Source organism: Quercus lobata, chromosome 8 (assembly GCF_001633185.2).
Source record: "Quercus lobata isolate SW786 chromosome 8, ValleyOak3.0 Primary Assembly, whole genome shotgun sequence".
In the NCBI taxonomy this organism is placed as follows: Eukaryota; Viridiplantae; Streptophyta; class Magnoliopsida; order Fagales; family Fagaceae; genus Quercus; species Quercus lobata.
In genome coordinates, this window is record NC_044911.1 from 60190223 (window position 1) to 60207435 (window position 17213).

At 37.5% G+C, this 17213-nt stretch overlaps 2 protein-coding genes and 1 long non-coding RNA gene across 3 annotated transcripts; 2 read left to right on the forward strand and 1 right to left on the reverse strand.

The window, feature by feature from the left end:
* The first annotated feature begins 1189 nt into the window (after positions 1 to 1189).
* Positions 1190 to 3355, forward strand: LOC115957910. Its single transcript, XR_004084423.1, has 3 exons — positions 1190 to 1272; positions 1499 to 1574; positions 2713 to 3355. It is a non-coding gene; the product is annotated as an uncharacterized LOC115957910 (long non-coding RNA).
* A 2990-nt stretch (positions 3356 to 6345) lies between these two features.
* On the forward strand, positions 6346 to 10446 carry LOC115957168. Its single transcript, XM_031075386.1, has 3 exons — positions 6346 to 6975; positions 7036 to 7125; positions 7222 to 10446. The coding sequence occupies exons 1-3, from the start codon at positions 6346 to 6348 to the stop codon at positions 10444 to 10446; spliced, it is 3945 nt and encodes a 1314-aa protein (XP_030931246.1).
* Positions 10447 to 12311: 1865 nt separating this feature from the next.
* On the reverse strand, positions 12312 to 17010 carry LOC115955158 (probable LRR receptor-like serine/threonine-protein kinase At3g47570). The gene is made up of 3 exons (XM_031073211.1): positions 14265 to 17010; positions 12919 to 13395; positions 12312 to 12531 (listed from the first exon to the last, which is right to left on the reverse strand). Exons 1-2 carry the CDS (start codon positions 16960 to 16962, stop codon positions 12920 to 12922), a joined length of 3174 nt encoding a protein of 1057 aa, XP_030929071.1. The 5' UTR covers positions 16963 to 17010; the 3' UTR covers positions 12312 to 12531; position 12919.
* Between the last annotated feature and the right edge of the window lie 203 nt (positions 17011 to 17213).

Consider the following 17213-nt stretch of genomic DNA (forward strand, 5'->3'; position numbering starts at 1 on the left):
GATCGGGGGGTGGGTTTTCTTGCCAAACCCCACCAGGAGGGTTGACTCCTGCTTGGAAGGTCACGGAAGCAATCAAAGTAGCCACAACTAAAAGAGCATTTCTTGTATTACTGTCTTGGTTGGGCTGGTCTTGATTCATTTCGTAAGAGCAGTAATTAATTTGAGGCTATCTAGCTACGTGAGGGACTGAGAGGGTGAGCCTCTATAAGATTTGCATGCTCCCTGTAAACTATAAATAGGGATTAGGGACCTAACTAGGGGGTGGGACCTTAATTTGTAAGGTGTTACTAGGGCAGCTGCCAAGAAAGCAGTGGATGGAAAATGGAAAATCAATACGATATTATTATTGACACGACATTTATATGGTTGGTGTTGGTTTGTGTAAAATTTCTTCAATGTTTTAGGATAAGGAACTATTTTGTCTCTTTTAACTGGTCAAGGCTTATATTCATAAAATCTATTAAAGTTTTTTATGGTTGTATAAAAGATTTGGAATTCAATTTTCGTTTATACAAAAAATTGATTAATATTTTGGTCTGATGATAAAAAGTTATTATTAGAAACAGACATCAAAAATTGAAATACTCTCTCTCAAAAAAAAAAAAAAACTTATGCTCATAATATTTTATTGACTTTACTTTTATTTCTCACCAGTAAAGTTTGCCACTTAAAATATATTGAGAAAATATTATAAACATAATATTACTTTTTTTTTTTTTTAAGTCACATCTAATTGTATATTCCACAACACCATTTCATATAATTATTCTTTTTTCATTAGTTTTTTTTTTTTTTTTTTAATTTCTTCTACTCTTCAAAACATTCATGCCTACTTTTAAAAGATGGAATAAAGTATTTATTTGGGGAACTTACCATATTGTCCACCATATTGTCTCATGTGAATGGTGGATTCCCTTTGTGGATCCCACGGATGAGACAATCCAAGAAATGAGTCGATCCATTTAGTGCTTTCCCCAGATTTAGCCATTATTAGGAGTGAGCAATGGACCCGGATCAACCGAAAAACCGACCGACCCGACCCGAACAGAAAGGTTTTGGTCGTGTCTGAGGATATTCGGGTCGGGTTTCGGGTCTTATTTTTGGTTATTTTCGGGTTTGGGTTGGTATCGGGTCGGGCGTCGGGTCATATAAATATATAAGTCTGAACCGATTTTTCTTTTGAGAAAAACCCTCAGCTCTCCACCTCCCTCAGCTCTCTCTTTATTCCTCAAACCTCATCCCCATTCGCTCAGTTTAAAGCTTTGTCTCTGTGTAAGTTGAATAAATAGCTAAACCTGTTTCTTGTTATCTCTGTTTCTTGTTAATTTAGTTGGGTTTTTAATACTTTCAGATTTTAGGGTTTTTTTCTATGTGAATATCCTGTTTGGGTTTGATTTTCTTGCGTTTTGTGATGTGGGTTTGGCTTGAATCGTTTTTTTAAGGACCCATTTCGATTTTTTTTCAGGTTTTTAACATAATCGTTTTTTTTTTTTTCCAGGTTTTGTGATGTGGGAACTGATAAGAGCTGTGCTCTTCTGCCTCTCTCACTGAGTTCTCTCTACGTGTGTAACAGTGTAAGTCATCCACTCATCCTTCTCTTTGTTGGGTTTTTTTTTTTTCTTCTTCTTAATTTCCTTGTCTTAGTCTCTGATTTTGGGAGTTTTTACATCTTTTAGGAACAACCCTTTTCATAATGATGAAAAAGAACTACTTTGGATCTGATGGGTTGGTGGGGTTTTGTGTTTTCTGTGATGTTATGTTGTTTTATTGTGTTATTTTTCTTAGCATGCAAACAGGGACTAATGGGTTTGTGTTGTTAGTGTCTGTTTTTTATTTTAGTTTTTATATTTTAAAGTTTATGTAAAAAAATGTCTGTGTCATTAACTATTTGATTGAAAATAGTGACTTGACAAATAGAATGCAAGTTTAAACTGGACAATGACAAATATTTTATTTGCACGGAAAATCTGGAGGACAAGTTTAAACTTTTCTAGGAAAATGTTTCCTGATTTTATTGATACAAGTTGTTTCTTGGAAGCATACTTATGTATTTTGAATGCATTAATGTTTCGTAAATTATGTAAACCTGGTGTTGAATTTAAAAAGTTTCGAGGATCGAATATCAATGTGTGTATGTAGGACCTCTGGGAGATGTCTAACATGTATATATATATGTGTGTGATATAAGTAAGTGCAATTATAAGACTATGAGTCAGGCTTGCTATCAAAATTTTCTGGTTGGTTTATTTTTTCATCCATTCTGTCATGAGTAGTAGCATCCACTAGAAGGGCTTCCACCCTACTTCCAGTGATCCCTAAGTTTCCTGCATTGATGCCATATCCCATTGTTATTGTCTGAAGTCCTTTGTAAGTGCAGCCTGCTTTATCCAATATGGCATCACTTTCAGATTTATTGCTCATAGGCTCTGAATTATCATTGACATCTCATAGGCTTTATCCAATTACTCTGTTCAAGTTAAGTTCTTCTTGCTGACAATAACAAAATTAGCTTAACTTGTCCAAGGTGGCTTTGAATGAGTATATGGACTAAGAAGACCAAGTCTAATTATAAATAACTACATGTGTCCATGCAACTATATAAATATAGAGTGCTCTTGTTTTCACCTTGGATCACTGAAGTTCTTAGTAGTTTAGTTTTTTCTATACTATTTTGTTTTGACCAAACTTCCCTGTTCTTATAAAACATTTCAGGCAGATTTTGACAACAGTGGTACCATAGACTATGGAGAGTTTGTAGCAGCTATGCTCCATCTAAACAAGGTCCAGAGGGAGGATCATTTGTTTGCAGCCTTCTCATACTTTGACAAAGATGTGAGTGGATACATCACTGCAGATGAACTACAACAGGCCTGTGAGCAGTTTGGCTTAGAAGATGTTCAGCTAGAAGATATAATGCGTGAAGTTGACCAGGATAATGTACACCAACTTAGACTAATCCATGGATTGATCTTTCCCATTTTGTCATTTGGCCTCGTTTTTGTTATCTAAAAATTTCTTTGTTTGTGTATGTGGGTTGGCCCTTTTTGTGTTATTTGGTTTGAGGCTCTCTCTTTTTTGTTGAAGTATCTGAATTTTAGCTGGTTGAATTGTTATTTGGATTATAATCTGTTTTGTTGATTGGTATTATTTTGGTTGGTTCTATTTAGAGTTTGTGTTTTCTGGGTGATTAGATTGAAATTTGATGCAAGTAAATTGCATTGACATGCATGGCATGCTCCTTTGTAGAGAATCAATGTATCAGTTCTTGCTCTCCCTCCATTGGAACTTATTACAGAAATTTGGTGTCAATGTAATTGTGTAATATATATCAATACAGCACAAAGGCGCGGTATAACTCTTCATGTTCTGCTCAATGTGAATAGCTTTGATATGGAGGGTATTAGCAGCTAGCAATATATATTTTAAAAAAAAGGATATATATTAAAAAAAAAAAAAAAAAGGGATATGAGCAGCTAAAAAAAAAAGGGTGTCCAACCCGAGACCCGAAAAATCGACCCAATTTCAGACCCGATTTTCGGGTCGGGTTTAAGACACCCAGACCCAATTTCTATCGGGTCGGGTTTTGGGTCACAGTAAACCCGACCCGACCCAATATCAGTCCTAGCCATTATGGTTTGGATTATTATTGACTTATTCTCCAACTTGACTGCTGTCTGCCCAATAGCGGAGCTCTAATTACACTATGCAAGCAAATTAAACCACGTCTTGTAACATAGAATAGGACACAAGTCTATGTAATTTAGTTTCATCTTTGAAAATTATTTTACATGCATGGCAACGTGGAAAAGTAATAGCAATATAGTAATTGATTTGAAAATTAATCATATAATCCAAGATATCATTATTGAGAAATGTAGGCCAATTATCACGTATGAGGATGATATCAATCGGAGTCAACCACCTAACAACATCTTGTAATTTTTCCTAATTTGGGAGATAATGAGGTGCCGTGGTCGAAGACCAAGACTCAAAGTCTCAGATTCAGTCGTTGTGGTTTGGATTGGATTAAGGATGTGTTTAGTAAGGTGTTTTGGGAGATCAAAATTTATAATAGCATTTTTAAAACTTAAAATTTTGTTTTGTAACTATAACTCCTTATAGTTTTTTTTTTTTTTTTTAAATTTATTTTTTATTTTACAAATGTTGATCAATTTAAATTCAAAACACAGTTTCCTAATAATTTATACAAATGCACCCTTATGATAGGATATAAACAAATTAAAGTAACGACATAAAAATTATCTCTTCTAATCAGTGGCGGAGCCAGGATTTCAGTTTGAGGGGGGCAAGATTGAAAAGCAATACTGAAAACAAAATTAATCTAAAAATATTAATCGATAATAAAAACAAAATAAATAGACAATTATAACTACAAGTATATATTTCATATTAATAAAACAAAGAAACAAAAATAATCAATCACAGTTACTAACAATCAAAGTGAGAAATTAATTTAAATACATAAAATTTAGACATAATTTGATTACTTAAAATAAATTAAAAAAATAAATCAATCTACAAAAGTTAACTATAGAACCTACTAATTGAATTGTCATACAAACACAACTTTTTCACAATAAATTTTATAATTGTTAAAATAGTGGACTGTGAGTTGTGAAGGAAATAAAGTAATGGGTTCATCAATGTAAGTTGTTTACCCTTTACAATTAACTATTTTCACAATTGTGAAATTTATCGTGAAAAAAAGTTATATCCATACTTTATAGCATTATAATTATAATAAGAAAATACCGTAAATAGTATAATGGATGGGACAAGATCAAAACTACTTGAAATAAATACTATTTAAGAATAAGCTTTAAAAAATAAGTAATCGGTAAATAAGCTTTAAAAAATCGTATTACGGCCACTCTCTCCTCTCAGTAGGAGCTTTCCCTCTCGTCTAACGAGCTTTACCTCCCTTAGAATCTTTTTCTAAGGGTTGCTTTCTTTCTTGTTTTGTAAAGTTTTGCTGAGGATCAATTACTCTTGAGAAGAAAGGATGGCAGACGACGTGATCAATGGATTGGAAAACATGAAATTAACTAATGAAGAGGAAGAAGTAATAGAGATTGCAGATGAGGGAAGAAAGGACGAGATAGAGAGTTGCACCCTGAGCTTGATAGGAAAATTTCTAACGTGCAAATCTTTCAACAAAAGGGCAGCTATCTCCACGTTGAAGAAGGCCTGGGATCTGGAGGATCGGGTTCAGTTCGTGGAGGTGGGATCAAATCTTCTCCAATTCAAATTCCAAGAAGAGTTTGATATGGAGAGAATACTCAAAAGTGGGCCTTGGACTTTTGATAACCAAGCACTCTTGCTAGCCAGATGGAGGATGGGTATGACGGCGAGGAATGTGAAGTTTGACTCGATCTCTATGTGGGTCCAGATATGGGATGCCCCGTTTGATATGACATCTCCTACGGTGGCTAAAGCGGTGGGGAGCAAAATAGGTATTGTGGAGGAGGTTGAGAAGAAGCTGAAACATGAAGGCCAGAGATTGTTCATGAGAGTGAGAGTATCTATTCCACTCTCTAAACCGGTTCGACGGGGTGGTCTTATTGCTGGGTCGGATGGAGTGAAGTATTGGGTTAATTTTAAGTACGAACGAATGCCATTGTTTTGCCACTATTGTGGCTTACTAGGACACGACACTAGGCACAAGCTTCTACGCTGCAACGAAGAATGTGGGAGAGGTGGAGTGTCCGTATGGTGACTGGCTGAGGGCCGGGGGATTACGTACCGGTTCTCCAGTAAAACAGGGGCCGTCGAGCTCTGTTCCGAGTAACAAAAACAAGGGTCCGGTATCCTCTCAACATGGTACCGGTGAGGCGTCGCAGACACCGGCGGCGCAAGGGATAGCTTCAGCTAACCCTAAGGGTGGTAACGGTTACGTAAATGGAATGAATGACAATACGGAAACAGTCCCGGATTTTCAGGAATTTAATGCCGTGCATGAAGGAAGGGATAGATATGAAACGGATACTGTGACGCGAATCATGGGGATATTAACTTGGTGCATTCAAATTCTAATGACGTTAATAAGGAAGTGTCCATTCCTGCTGAGCACGTGACGGAGAATGTCCAGCTTGGGCCGGCAAAGCCCACGGCCAAATGGACCAGAATTCCTCGGATGGACTGTGGGCTAGAAAATGGAGATGTGGTTCAATCCTTTCCAACTTTGGGGAAGAGAGGACCAGCCCAGTTGGGGGGAGAGGAAGTTGCAGAAAGGAACGCGAAACAGAGGATGAAACGGGGGAAACTCCAAGATGACCATTCACTGAATTCAGCGGCAGGGGTGTTCGATCACCCTTGCCGATCACAATGAAGCTGCTGAGCTGGAACTGCCAAGGGCTTGGGAACCCTTGGACAGTTCGAAGCCTTCACAAAATGGTGAAGGATCAAGCTCCCAATATTTGTTTCCTTATGGAAACAAGGCTGGACAAGAAAGGTTATAAGAAGCATTGTAAGGACCTGCCATTTCCCAATCAAATCATTGTGAAAAACCCAAATTCTGGAGGCGGTTTAGCTCTGATCTGGAAACATGGAGTGGACGTGGATGTTATCAATTTTACACAAAACCACAGTTTAGCAAGGGTGAGGGAGGAGGACGGTTTTGTGTGGTACATGACTGGTTTTTATGGCTGGCCAGATTCTTCACAGAAATCCAAGTCGTGGGCTTTACTCCATCATTTGATGTCTTTCGTAGAGGGTCCGTGGATGTGCATAGGGGATTTCAACGCCATTTTGCATTTGCATGAGAAACAGAGTGCTCGGGCACCTCCATACAGCCAAATGGATGAGTTCAAGGAAGCTTTGGAAAAGTGTCACCTAACTGATTTGGGGTTTGTTGGGTATCCTTTCACCTGGAATAACAAACGTCCTGGATTGGCCAACACTAGGCAGCGCTTAGATCGTGCAGTAGCAACAGAAAGTTGGAAAATGAAATTTTCGGCAAGTGTGGTTCATCATCTTGTTTCACATGCTTCTGACCATGCACTAATACTTTTGCAGGTTAGAACTTCTAGAAGCAGTGGTGCAAGGGTTCCAAGACCATTCAAGTTTGAAGAGTCATGGTTACTGTGGGAGGACTGTGAAGCAATGGTTCATGAGGCTTGGACAAAACCGGTTGGACTATGCTCGGGTTTGAACGGAATAATGGAGAGAATTTCAAGATGTGGAATGGACCTGCATGCATAGGGCTCCACCAGAACCCACCCTGATACAGAGAGAATCAAAACTCTCCAAAAAAGAGTGGAAGACCTCAACAAGGAAGAGTCAACGGATGACAGTAAGGTTGAATTCTTAGCAATAAGTAAGGAGCTGGATGATCTTTTAATGAAGCAAGAGATTTATTGGGCACAATGCTCAAGGATCTCATGGCTAAAGCATGGGGATAAGAACACGAAATTTTTTCACTCTAAGGCATCAAATAGAAGAAGGAGAAACTTGATTCAGGGTATAAGAACACAAGACAATAGGTGGGTGGAAGACATATCAGATATTGGTCAGGTAGCCACCAGTTATTTTGAGAGGATGTTTACAGCAGGTACATGTGACCGGATGGAGGAGTGTTTGAATGCCGTTCAACAAAAAATCACTGAAGATATGAAGGAGTTTTTGACCAGGGATTACAGTGTGGATGAGATCAAAGCAGCGTTGTTCCAAATGGGACCAACAAAGGCTCCTGGACCCGACGGTATGAATGCACTTTTTTACCAAAAATTTTGGAATATTGTTGGTGATGATGTTGTTGTAGCGGTATTAGATTTTCTAAATTCTGGAAATATGGACCCTGCTGTGAATTATACACATATTATTCTGATCCCAAAAATCAAATCCCCAGAAAAAATGTCTGACTATAGACCTATCAGTCTTTGTAATGTCATATATAAAATCATTTCTAAAGTCCTAGCCAACAAACTGAAACAAATTCTTCCCCAGATAATCTCTTCGACCCAGAGTGCCTTTGTTCCCAGCCGCCTTATAACTGATAATATTTTGGTGGCTTATGAATGTTTACATGCCATGCATTTTCGTAAAAAAGGAAAAAAGGGCTCTATTGCTCTGAAACTAGACATAAGTAAAGCTTATGACAGGGTTGAGTGGGCCTTTCTTAAAGGCATTATGGAAAAGATGGGGTTTCCTTTGATTTGGATTGATCGGGTCATGTCTTGTGTTACCACTCCTTCTTTCTCTGTATGTATTAATGGTAAACCCTTTGGTAATATCTCTCCATCTAGGGGGATCCGACAAGGAGACCCATTATCTCCTTATTTGTTTCTCCTATGTGCAGAGGGGTTTACTTCACTTCTGGCCAAAGCTGAGATGGAGGGGCAGATTCATGGGATGTCCATTTGCAGAAGTGCTCCCTGTATTTCTAACCTTCTATTTGCAGATGATTCTCTAGTATTCTGCCAGGCAAACCGAGGAGAGGTGCAGGGGTTGATGGAGATCTTGGAGTTGTATGCTTCAGCTTCAGGGCAATGCATAAATTTGGAAAAGTCTTCCGTTTATTTTAGCAGCAATACTGAAGCAAGGCACAGGGAAGAGATTAAAAACATGTTAGGGGTACAGGAAGTTGCAAGATTTGAATCTTATTTAGGGCTACCAACCTTGATTGGTAGATCTAAATATCAAACTTTCTCCTTTCTCAAGGATAGAATTTGGAAAAAGCTCCAGGGTTGGAAGGGTAAACTGTTGTCGAGGGCGGGGAAGGAGGTACTAATAAAAGCTGTAGCTCAATCTATCCCCACATACACTATGGGGGTTTTTCTTTTACCTCTGAAGCTCTGCAATGAACTCAATGCTATGTGTGCTCGATTTTGGTGGGGTCAGGTGGGTGATGAAAGGAAGATCCATTGGAAGAGTTGGGATTCGATGTCTAAGCCAAAGAGAGAAGGGGGCATGGGATTTAGGGACATTCGGTGCTTTAATTTGGCAATGCTTGCCAAGCAAGGATGGAGGCTGATCCAGGATACAGGTTCATTGGTATATGCTTGTTTCAAGGCTAGGTACTTTCCAAGGTGCAGTTTCTTGGAGGCTAAAGATGCTTCCAACAGCTCGTATGTTTGGAAAAGTATTCTAGCTGCTCAAGAAATTCTGAAAAATGGATGTTGCTGGCGGGTGGGAACTGGAGTTGATATTAGAGTTATGGCAGAGAAGTGGATACCGAATCATCCTAGTAACATGGTGATTCACCAACCACAGGAGGTAGAATGGGAATGGAGGGTGGTGGAACTAATAGACTGGAATGTTGGTGCCTGGAATAAAAATTTGATAGAGATGAAGTTCCATAAAGAAGATGCTGATGCAATCCTTAGAATCCCACTTAGTAGAAGATTCGTGGTTGACTCTATTTTTTGGCTCTTTAACAGAGATGAGGACTATTCTGTCAAGTCTGGTTATAAGGTAGCATGTAAAGTCAGGAAGGAAGCAAGCATGCAGGGGGAAAGCTCAATGGCAGGAGATAGTCAGTTGGTGTGGAGAAAGATATGGCAGATGCACATCCCAAATAAAATTAAAGTCTTTGTGTGGCGGGCTTGTCATGGCATTCTACCTACTCGGGCCAACCTGCTTCAAAAACATGTAGTTGAAGATAGTACATGTGTACTCTGTAAATGTACTAGTGAAACAGAGCTGCATGTGTTGTGGGAATGTGGCGTGGCTCAAGACATATGGGCTGGGAGCATGAGGAAGCTACAGAAAGGACATGATTTTCTGCAATTGGTGGAGGAATTAATGCTGAAGCTGTCACGGGAGGAGCTGGAGTTGTTTTTTGTACAGGCTTGGCTTATATGGACTCAGCGCAATACAGTGACGTTTGGTGGAGTGATTCAGGACCCTTCTCGGCTGGTGAAGAGAGCTGGTGAATACTTGGAGGAGTTTAAAATGTCCCAAGTCCAGCTGGCTATGTCGACAGTTAGTGCGAGAAGCTCAAGATGGATTCCCCCGCCAGGCTTGAGTTACAAGCTCAACTTTGATGCAGCCATCTTCCAGGACGGTGAGGCGTCGGGTTTCGGGGTGGTAATTCGGAATAATGGTGGGGAGGTTATGGCGGCTTTTTCTGCAAGAGGACCGGCCATCTCTGACAGTGAGGAAGCGGAAGTTTTGGCTTGTAGGAAGGCGTTGGAGTTTGCTGCAGATTCGGGCTTCACTGAGCTGATACTTGAAGGAGACAACTCGGTGGTTATGAACGTCATTTCAAGCTCACGCATGTTCCAGTCCAGGTTGGGCCATCTGTATTCCGACGTCAACTGCCTGGCTACGGGACTACCTGTACTTTCGCTATCCTGTGTGGCTCGTTCAGCTAATTCCGTGGCGCACTCTCTAGCTCGTTTTGCACAATGTATCAATGAGGATATGATTTGGCCGGAGGAATCTCCTCAACCGGCCTTGGAAGCTTTGTACTTTGATGCACACTAAGTTTTAATATAAAGTTGCACTTTCAAAAAAATACTATTTAAGAATAGTAAAATAGGTGAAAATGTGATTGTGTGAGAGAATTTAGAAGCTTTTTTTCCATTCTTTCTTGCTGTTTCATGATAGTAGGAGTGTTTTTTTTCTATTTTTTCCACTAAAGGGGACAAACTACTTAAATACACATCATATAGCAGTTATCAAGGCAGTTTTTAGAGGAGTAGGGGGGCAATTGCCCTCTCTCTCACACACCCCCCGCCGCCCCCCAACTTTGCCCCTGCTTCTAATGTGAGTGTTCTTATCTATGTTCTACCAACCATAACCTAATATAAAATTTTATTTTATTTTATTTATAGAACAATTCAAGTTATTCAGCAAAAAAAAAAAAAAACCATTCAAGTTAAAAAAAATAATAATAATAATAAGACACATGATATACAATATGGAATTTAAAATGAAATACTTCTAATGCCAACGAGATTTTCATTACGCGTCTTGTAAAGTAGGACAAAAGTCTTGCCCATTATGGGGTGTTAAAAAGTCTTTGAGTCGAACTGCTGCTGTCAAGCCTGTTATTTAGTTTGGGAGCAATCAAATAAAGTGAAGCTAATAATTAATGCAGTAATGCAACCCGATGATAAAACCCACCGCTACAAGGCATCGACTTTCTTTGCAAGACTTTGGAAAGTGACCTGTGAGTTAGAATTGTGAACTTCATACAACTTGTCGGGACACACCATGTATCTATCTTTTCTTTGTTCATCAATGTAATTTTTCTTCTTTTGTTTTCTTTCTCCTCATGATTACATCGCTCCTAAATATTTAACTATTTAACTAAGACATCTAATGCACAACCTGAGTACTTTAGTTTTTATATTCTTGCATCTCACTTTCGCGATATATATAAGAGATGCTATTTTTTGTAAAAGAATCGGTGAAGGAAAATATTACTTTCTTCTATATTAATATAACCTTCCTTTCAGATAGCATTTTGTGTTCGTGTAAAATTTAGATATAGTTTTTTTAACTGTAATATCTTAAAAGCCCAATTAAAATCAAATAAATGGTTACATTGACTTATGAAGCACAAATAATGTAAGAATTTTACTTAATTTTTTTCTCCTTCGATACGTCCATGGTTTTTCAATCTCACAATGTTATCCAAATAGCTGTGTCAATCTTTATCGCATTATTGGTTATTTGGAAACATATTTTACTGTGGTAAAATAACCGGAAATTGAATTTGATCATTAAGGAACAAATAATGTAAGAATTTTACTTAATTTTTTTCTCCTTCGATACGTCCATGGTTTTTCAATCTCACAATGTTATCCAAATAGCTGTGTCAATCTTTATCGCATTATTGGTTATTTGGAAACATATTTTACTGTGGTAAAATAACCGGAAATTGAATTTGATCATTAATTCCTTAATGTGTAAAGTTGATTTCCCCCCCACCCCCAAAAAAAAAAGTTGATTTAATTCATCTAAAATCAATTAACATGGTCTAAATTCTTCTTTCAGTTTTGTTATTCCATTTTCTCCCTTTCATTTGGTTCAAATGCCTTAATAACTATGTTTGGAGTGCCAAGAGCTTTATATTCAATGACATTGCCTCCATTTTTTGTATGAGGAGAATCAGGTTCAAATCTCATCTCTCATTTGTTGTAAACTATCAAATTATTTTAATAAAAAAAATCTATGATTGAAGAAACTTGGACGCATGCAAATTTAAATAAAAGCATGTCACCAATATTCCCAATACAAAAGGCTTTCAGCAACTTCATAAATTATCAATAGAACACAAAAACCATACATACACAAGTACACAACACAGTATACTTTTTATTTTTTATGCTGAATAGTGAATACATATACACCATACCAGAACCTGTAGTAGTAGTGTTCAATGCACTTGTACTATCAAGATACACATACACAAGTAGGATTGTCATCTAAAAGAAGAAAATACCTTGAGGAAATCATTCCCTGAATGTTTCTACAAATGAGACTGAACTAGCACGCAATGACACAAATACTCAACAGTGACATGAAAGAGGTTTCATTGATCTGTTTTGGTAGTTTCATGCTCTGCAGTCCAAGGAAAAAGTTAGTTATATTCGTTATTTCCAGGACTATATAAGAAAAAACAATGAATGTACACACAAGAACAACAATTGCATCTGCATGAAACCATTTAAATAAATGAATATGAAAGAACCATTCATAAGGTTGTGTTTAAAAGGTGAAAATGTTAGTCGGAAAATCTAATTTGACAATTAAGATCATTTATCAAAATAGTAAAAGACGTCCACACTTGCATTTATGCAGAATTAATAGGAATCAAAAGAAATATAACTTAAATGGCCAATTCATAACTCTTAGAATGGTCTTCAATAATTTTATGAGATAACTGATGACAGTCATTGATGATTCTATTATTTAGGCAAATTCAAATTTAAAAATATATAAAAGTACCTTAAACTTGGATTCTACCAAGTCCACCAGGGAGTATACCAGAACCAAGAAAGGCTTTTTTGATCCTATGCAGTTCGCTGGTAACTTCCTTCATCTTCATTCTTTCTTTTGGTGACTCTATTGAACAAGCAAGTCCAATCTCAAGGATTGAGACTAAGCACTTATGCACATTGGCATCCATTTGACACAGGTTTGCAATATCTTGAGCTCCTTCGTCTACTTGAATTTCGTTGTCATTATTATCTTCTCTAGCTGCCACTATTGCTGTCCGCACAACATCAACTTCTCTTGGTAGAAGGATTGGGTCTACAATTTGAACAACTCTTTCTAGCAATCCCATCTTAGCAAAATTGTGGAGATTGAGACCATCTTTAAACATTTCATCGGTTGGTCTCTTTCCTATGAACATCTCCAGTAGTAATATTCCATAGCTATACACATCCCCTTCTATTGATGCCTTATCACCCATGCCATACTCTACAAATTATGATTGTAAGGAAATTTTGCAGTTGTTGTTCATAGTGATATTTGAAATTTAATGCAACTGAAATTTCATTTGATTCATTAAAAAAGCATAAAGAAATTGAAAACAAGAACATGAAGATAGAAGCCATCATTTCAAATTTTCAAGTTAGAAGCATTCATCATTTGTACAATAGAAAATTACTTTAGGGTTGTTGGAAGGAGTCAAGGAGGCAACATTGATGATTTATACGTAGCACGGAAAATATGGTCAATGGTTGGATTTGGATAATCTAATCAAATTATATTTTGTAATTGGTATGGACTTGTTGGACACCATAGGTATGAATGCCTTGGCAGCTCCCATGTTCAACTAAACTTATGGTTCTTATTCTTTTATTCAAGCAAATAATAATAATCAACGTAGTTCCTAACTTCTTATTGTTGTCTGTTACTCGAATTGTCTGTTGACAACTTGTTCAGTATAGGACACATGAATAAATGTCACAAAACTATATATAGCACAGATCTGTTTTGTCTGTGACCAGCTCTACTTATTTTGCTATAAAAAATTGACAAGCTATAATCAGTCTTCACAAACATATGGTTTTGGGGAAATAAATGCTTGAAAAACAAATATACAAAGCTTAGTCAATGGGTAGTCAGCACTCAGTCTCAGCGCTTCTATCGGTGCAAATTAAGAGAGAGAGAGAGAGAGAGAGAGAGAGAGAGAGAGAGAATTTAAGTATCCTCTTTCGATAGTAGTACAGTAATTGCCAAAAATAATACATCTGTAAAGAATTGTAAAGATGTAAAAAATGGTAAAGAATTTAAAGATGTTTAAGCCTTTAAGGATATAGCTAGAAGAATTGTAAAGATATTACCTGGAGCAGCATAACCAATTGTTCCCTTTATCCCAATTGTACTTGTTTGCTTTTCAGAAGAATCATCAACAGTTGAGAGGAGCTTCGCTAAGCCAAAATCGCTTACATGAGCAACCATGTCTTTGTCAAGGAGAACGTTGCTTGGCTTTAAATCACAATGAATGATTGGTTGCACAGAATGGTTGTGAAGATAATCTATTGCAGAAGCCACATCCAATGCAACATTTATTCTTTGAAGAAGGCTCAAGTTCCTTGATTGATTTTCATTGTCTAGTTCAGGATGCAGCCAAATATCTAAGCTCCCATTTTCCATAAATTCAAAGACTAGAGCTTTGAATTGATTCCCACTGTAATTTGTGCTAGAGCAACATGTTAATATCTTAACAAGATTTCGATGCCGAATAATTTGTAATGCATTGCATTCGGCCATAAAACTTTTGAAAGCTCCCTTGTGTTGAAGGTTAAGGACCTTTATAGCAACTAGTTTTTCTTCTTGATCAAGAGTTCCTTTATATACTGAGCCAAAACTTCCAGATCCAATTAAATTATCCGGAGAAAATCCACAAGTTGCATGATAGAGGTCTTGGTACGAAACACTTGGAAGGAGGTCCATTGTTGAAAACATAGAAGGTGATTTCTTTTTTGATTTTTTCATCCAATAAATAACAAGAATTGATGAAAACAAAAATAAAAATAGAACAATGGAAATAATTACAATTGCTAGCTTGTAGCCAAATGATTTTCTTGGTTTCCTGACCTCTACGGGACATTTTGGCAACTGCAATTTTGGTATACCACCACAGAGTTTAGTATTTCCAGCCAATGATATCACACTTGTGTTTTTGAAAACTCCTTCAATTGGTACCTCACCCTCAAAATTATTAAATGAAAGATTCAAATTTTCTAAATAAAGAAGCTTCTCTAAACCCTTTGGAATGGATCCTGATAGGTTGTTTTGTGAAACATCTAGAAGTTGAAGACCTTTCAAAGAAGCCATAGATGATGGTATTGCTCCTTCAAAGGAATTCCCATGTAGGTCAAGGAGTTCCAACACCAAACAATCTCCTATAGATGTAGGAATTTCACCAGACAGATTATTGTTAGAGAAATCCAAAATGTTTATATTTTTCAAATCACCTACTTCAAAGGGTAGTTTGCCAGTAAACAAGTTATGTGACAAACTGAGGGATATTAGTGCAGGGAAAGAAGGACCAATAAGTTGTTGGGGTATGGATCCACCAAGGTTATTTTGTGAAATGTCCAGGTATTGCAAATTTTGGCAGTTTACTATAGTTGGAGGTATAGTTCCTTCAAATCTGTTTTCTTCTAAAAGAAGTTTAAACAACTGAGTAAGGTTGCCTATGATGGTTGGTATTTCTCCAGACAATCTGTTTCGACTTAAAGCTAATAATTGCATCTTTTGAAACTTCCCAAAATTAGTAGGAACAATGCCGGTGAAGTAATTATGATCTAAGCCCAAAGCAATTAAGTTAACAAGATTCTCTAATGATGCAGGAATAGTTCCAGAAATTCCATTGCCTCCTACATATAATACAGTGAGTTGGGTTGACAAGTTGGATATAGAAGTAGGCAAAACACTTGCGAAATAGTTTGCACCAATATCCAACATTTTAAGTTTACTACAATTTGTCAAAGATGTTAAGAAATGTAAACTCTTTCCAAGATGATTATCATCCAAAGTTAGCCAGTAAAGACCCAACAGATTTCCCAAATTAGTTGGAACTGATCCTAGAAAATTGTTCTCACCTAAATCAATCATTTGAAGCTGAGTTGCATTACATAGTGAAGTAGGGACTGGTCCATAGAACATATTTGCACCAAATAGAAGTAGTTGGAGATTAGGAAGAGTGAGGCCTATGTTGGCTGGAAGTGTGCCATTAAGTTGGTTGACTGGAACTGAAATCATTTGGAGAGAAGACACATTATAAAGAGAGGAAGGGATTGTACCTGACAATTTATTTCCCCAAATTGAGAACGATACTAAGCCTTTTAATTGGCCTATGGTATCTGGAATATTTCCCACCAAATTATTGTCCCCCACATCGAAATATTTGAGCGAAGAAAGATTTCCGAGAGAAGGTTGGATTCCTCCTGCCAAATTATTTGTGAAAATCGCAAGTCGTTGTAGTCTCATTAAAGAGCCTAGCTCCTCTGGAATTTTCCCTGTAAGCTTATTCAGAGAAAGACGTATCGACCTGAGATTGGAGCAGATGGACAAGTTAGATGGTATTTCCCCTCCCAACGTGTTATTGTTGAGATCGAGTCGTTGCAGTCGGAACAAATGACCGAATTCTTGTGGAATTTTGCCATAGAAGCTGTTATTTTGGAGGTCGATGAACCTAAGACAGGAGAGGTTTCCAATAGCAGGTGATATAGATCCACCTAAGTTGTAGCCCTGGAGGTCCAAGCCTGTGACCCTTTGGTGCCGACGGCCGCATGTGATTCCATGCCAATTGCAGAAGTGCATAGAGCCATTCCACGAACTCAATATCTCATATGGATCATGAGGTATAAGTTCTTTGAATTTGAGTAAAGCCAAACGATCAGTCTCGTTTGTTGGAGCGGTGGCAGTAATGGCCACGGGTTGCAGGCAGAGGAGACTACTTGCGGAAAACAGAAGAATCACACGAAGGTGTATAGAACAAAATGCGCAAATTTTGGTCTGGTGGAGCGTCATTTGGTTTTGAAAAATGAAAAGCAAGAAGCTGGTGAAATAAGGAACCAGGTGGAATGGAGGCTAATAAACAAGGGCCACGGCATATGCATTTATATTGAAACAAAATATCAACAAAAATTTTTTTTTTTTGAGGTGAACAAAATATCAATTGGCATTATACGAGGAGACTTCACTTGACCTTAAAGTCTTTCTACTTGTTTTATTTCCACTTTTTGACTCTTCCCGATTTTAATTATTCGTCAACATCAAAT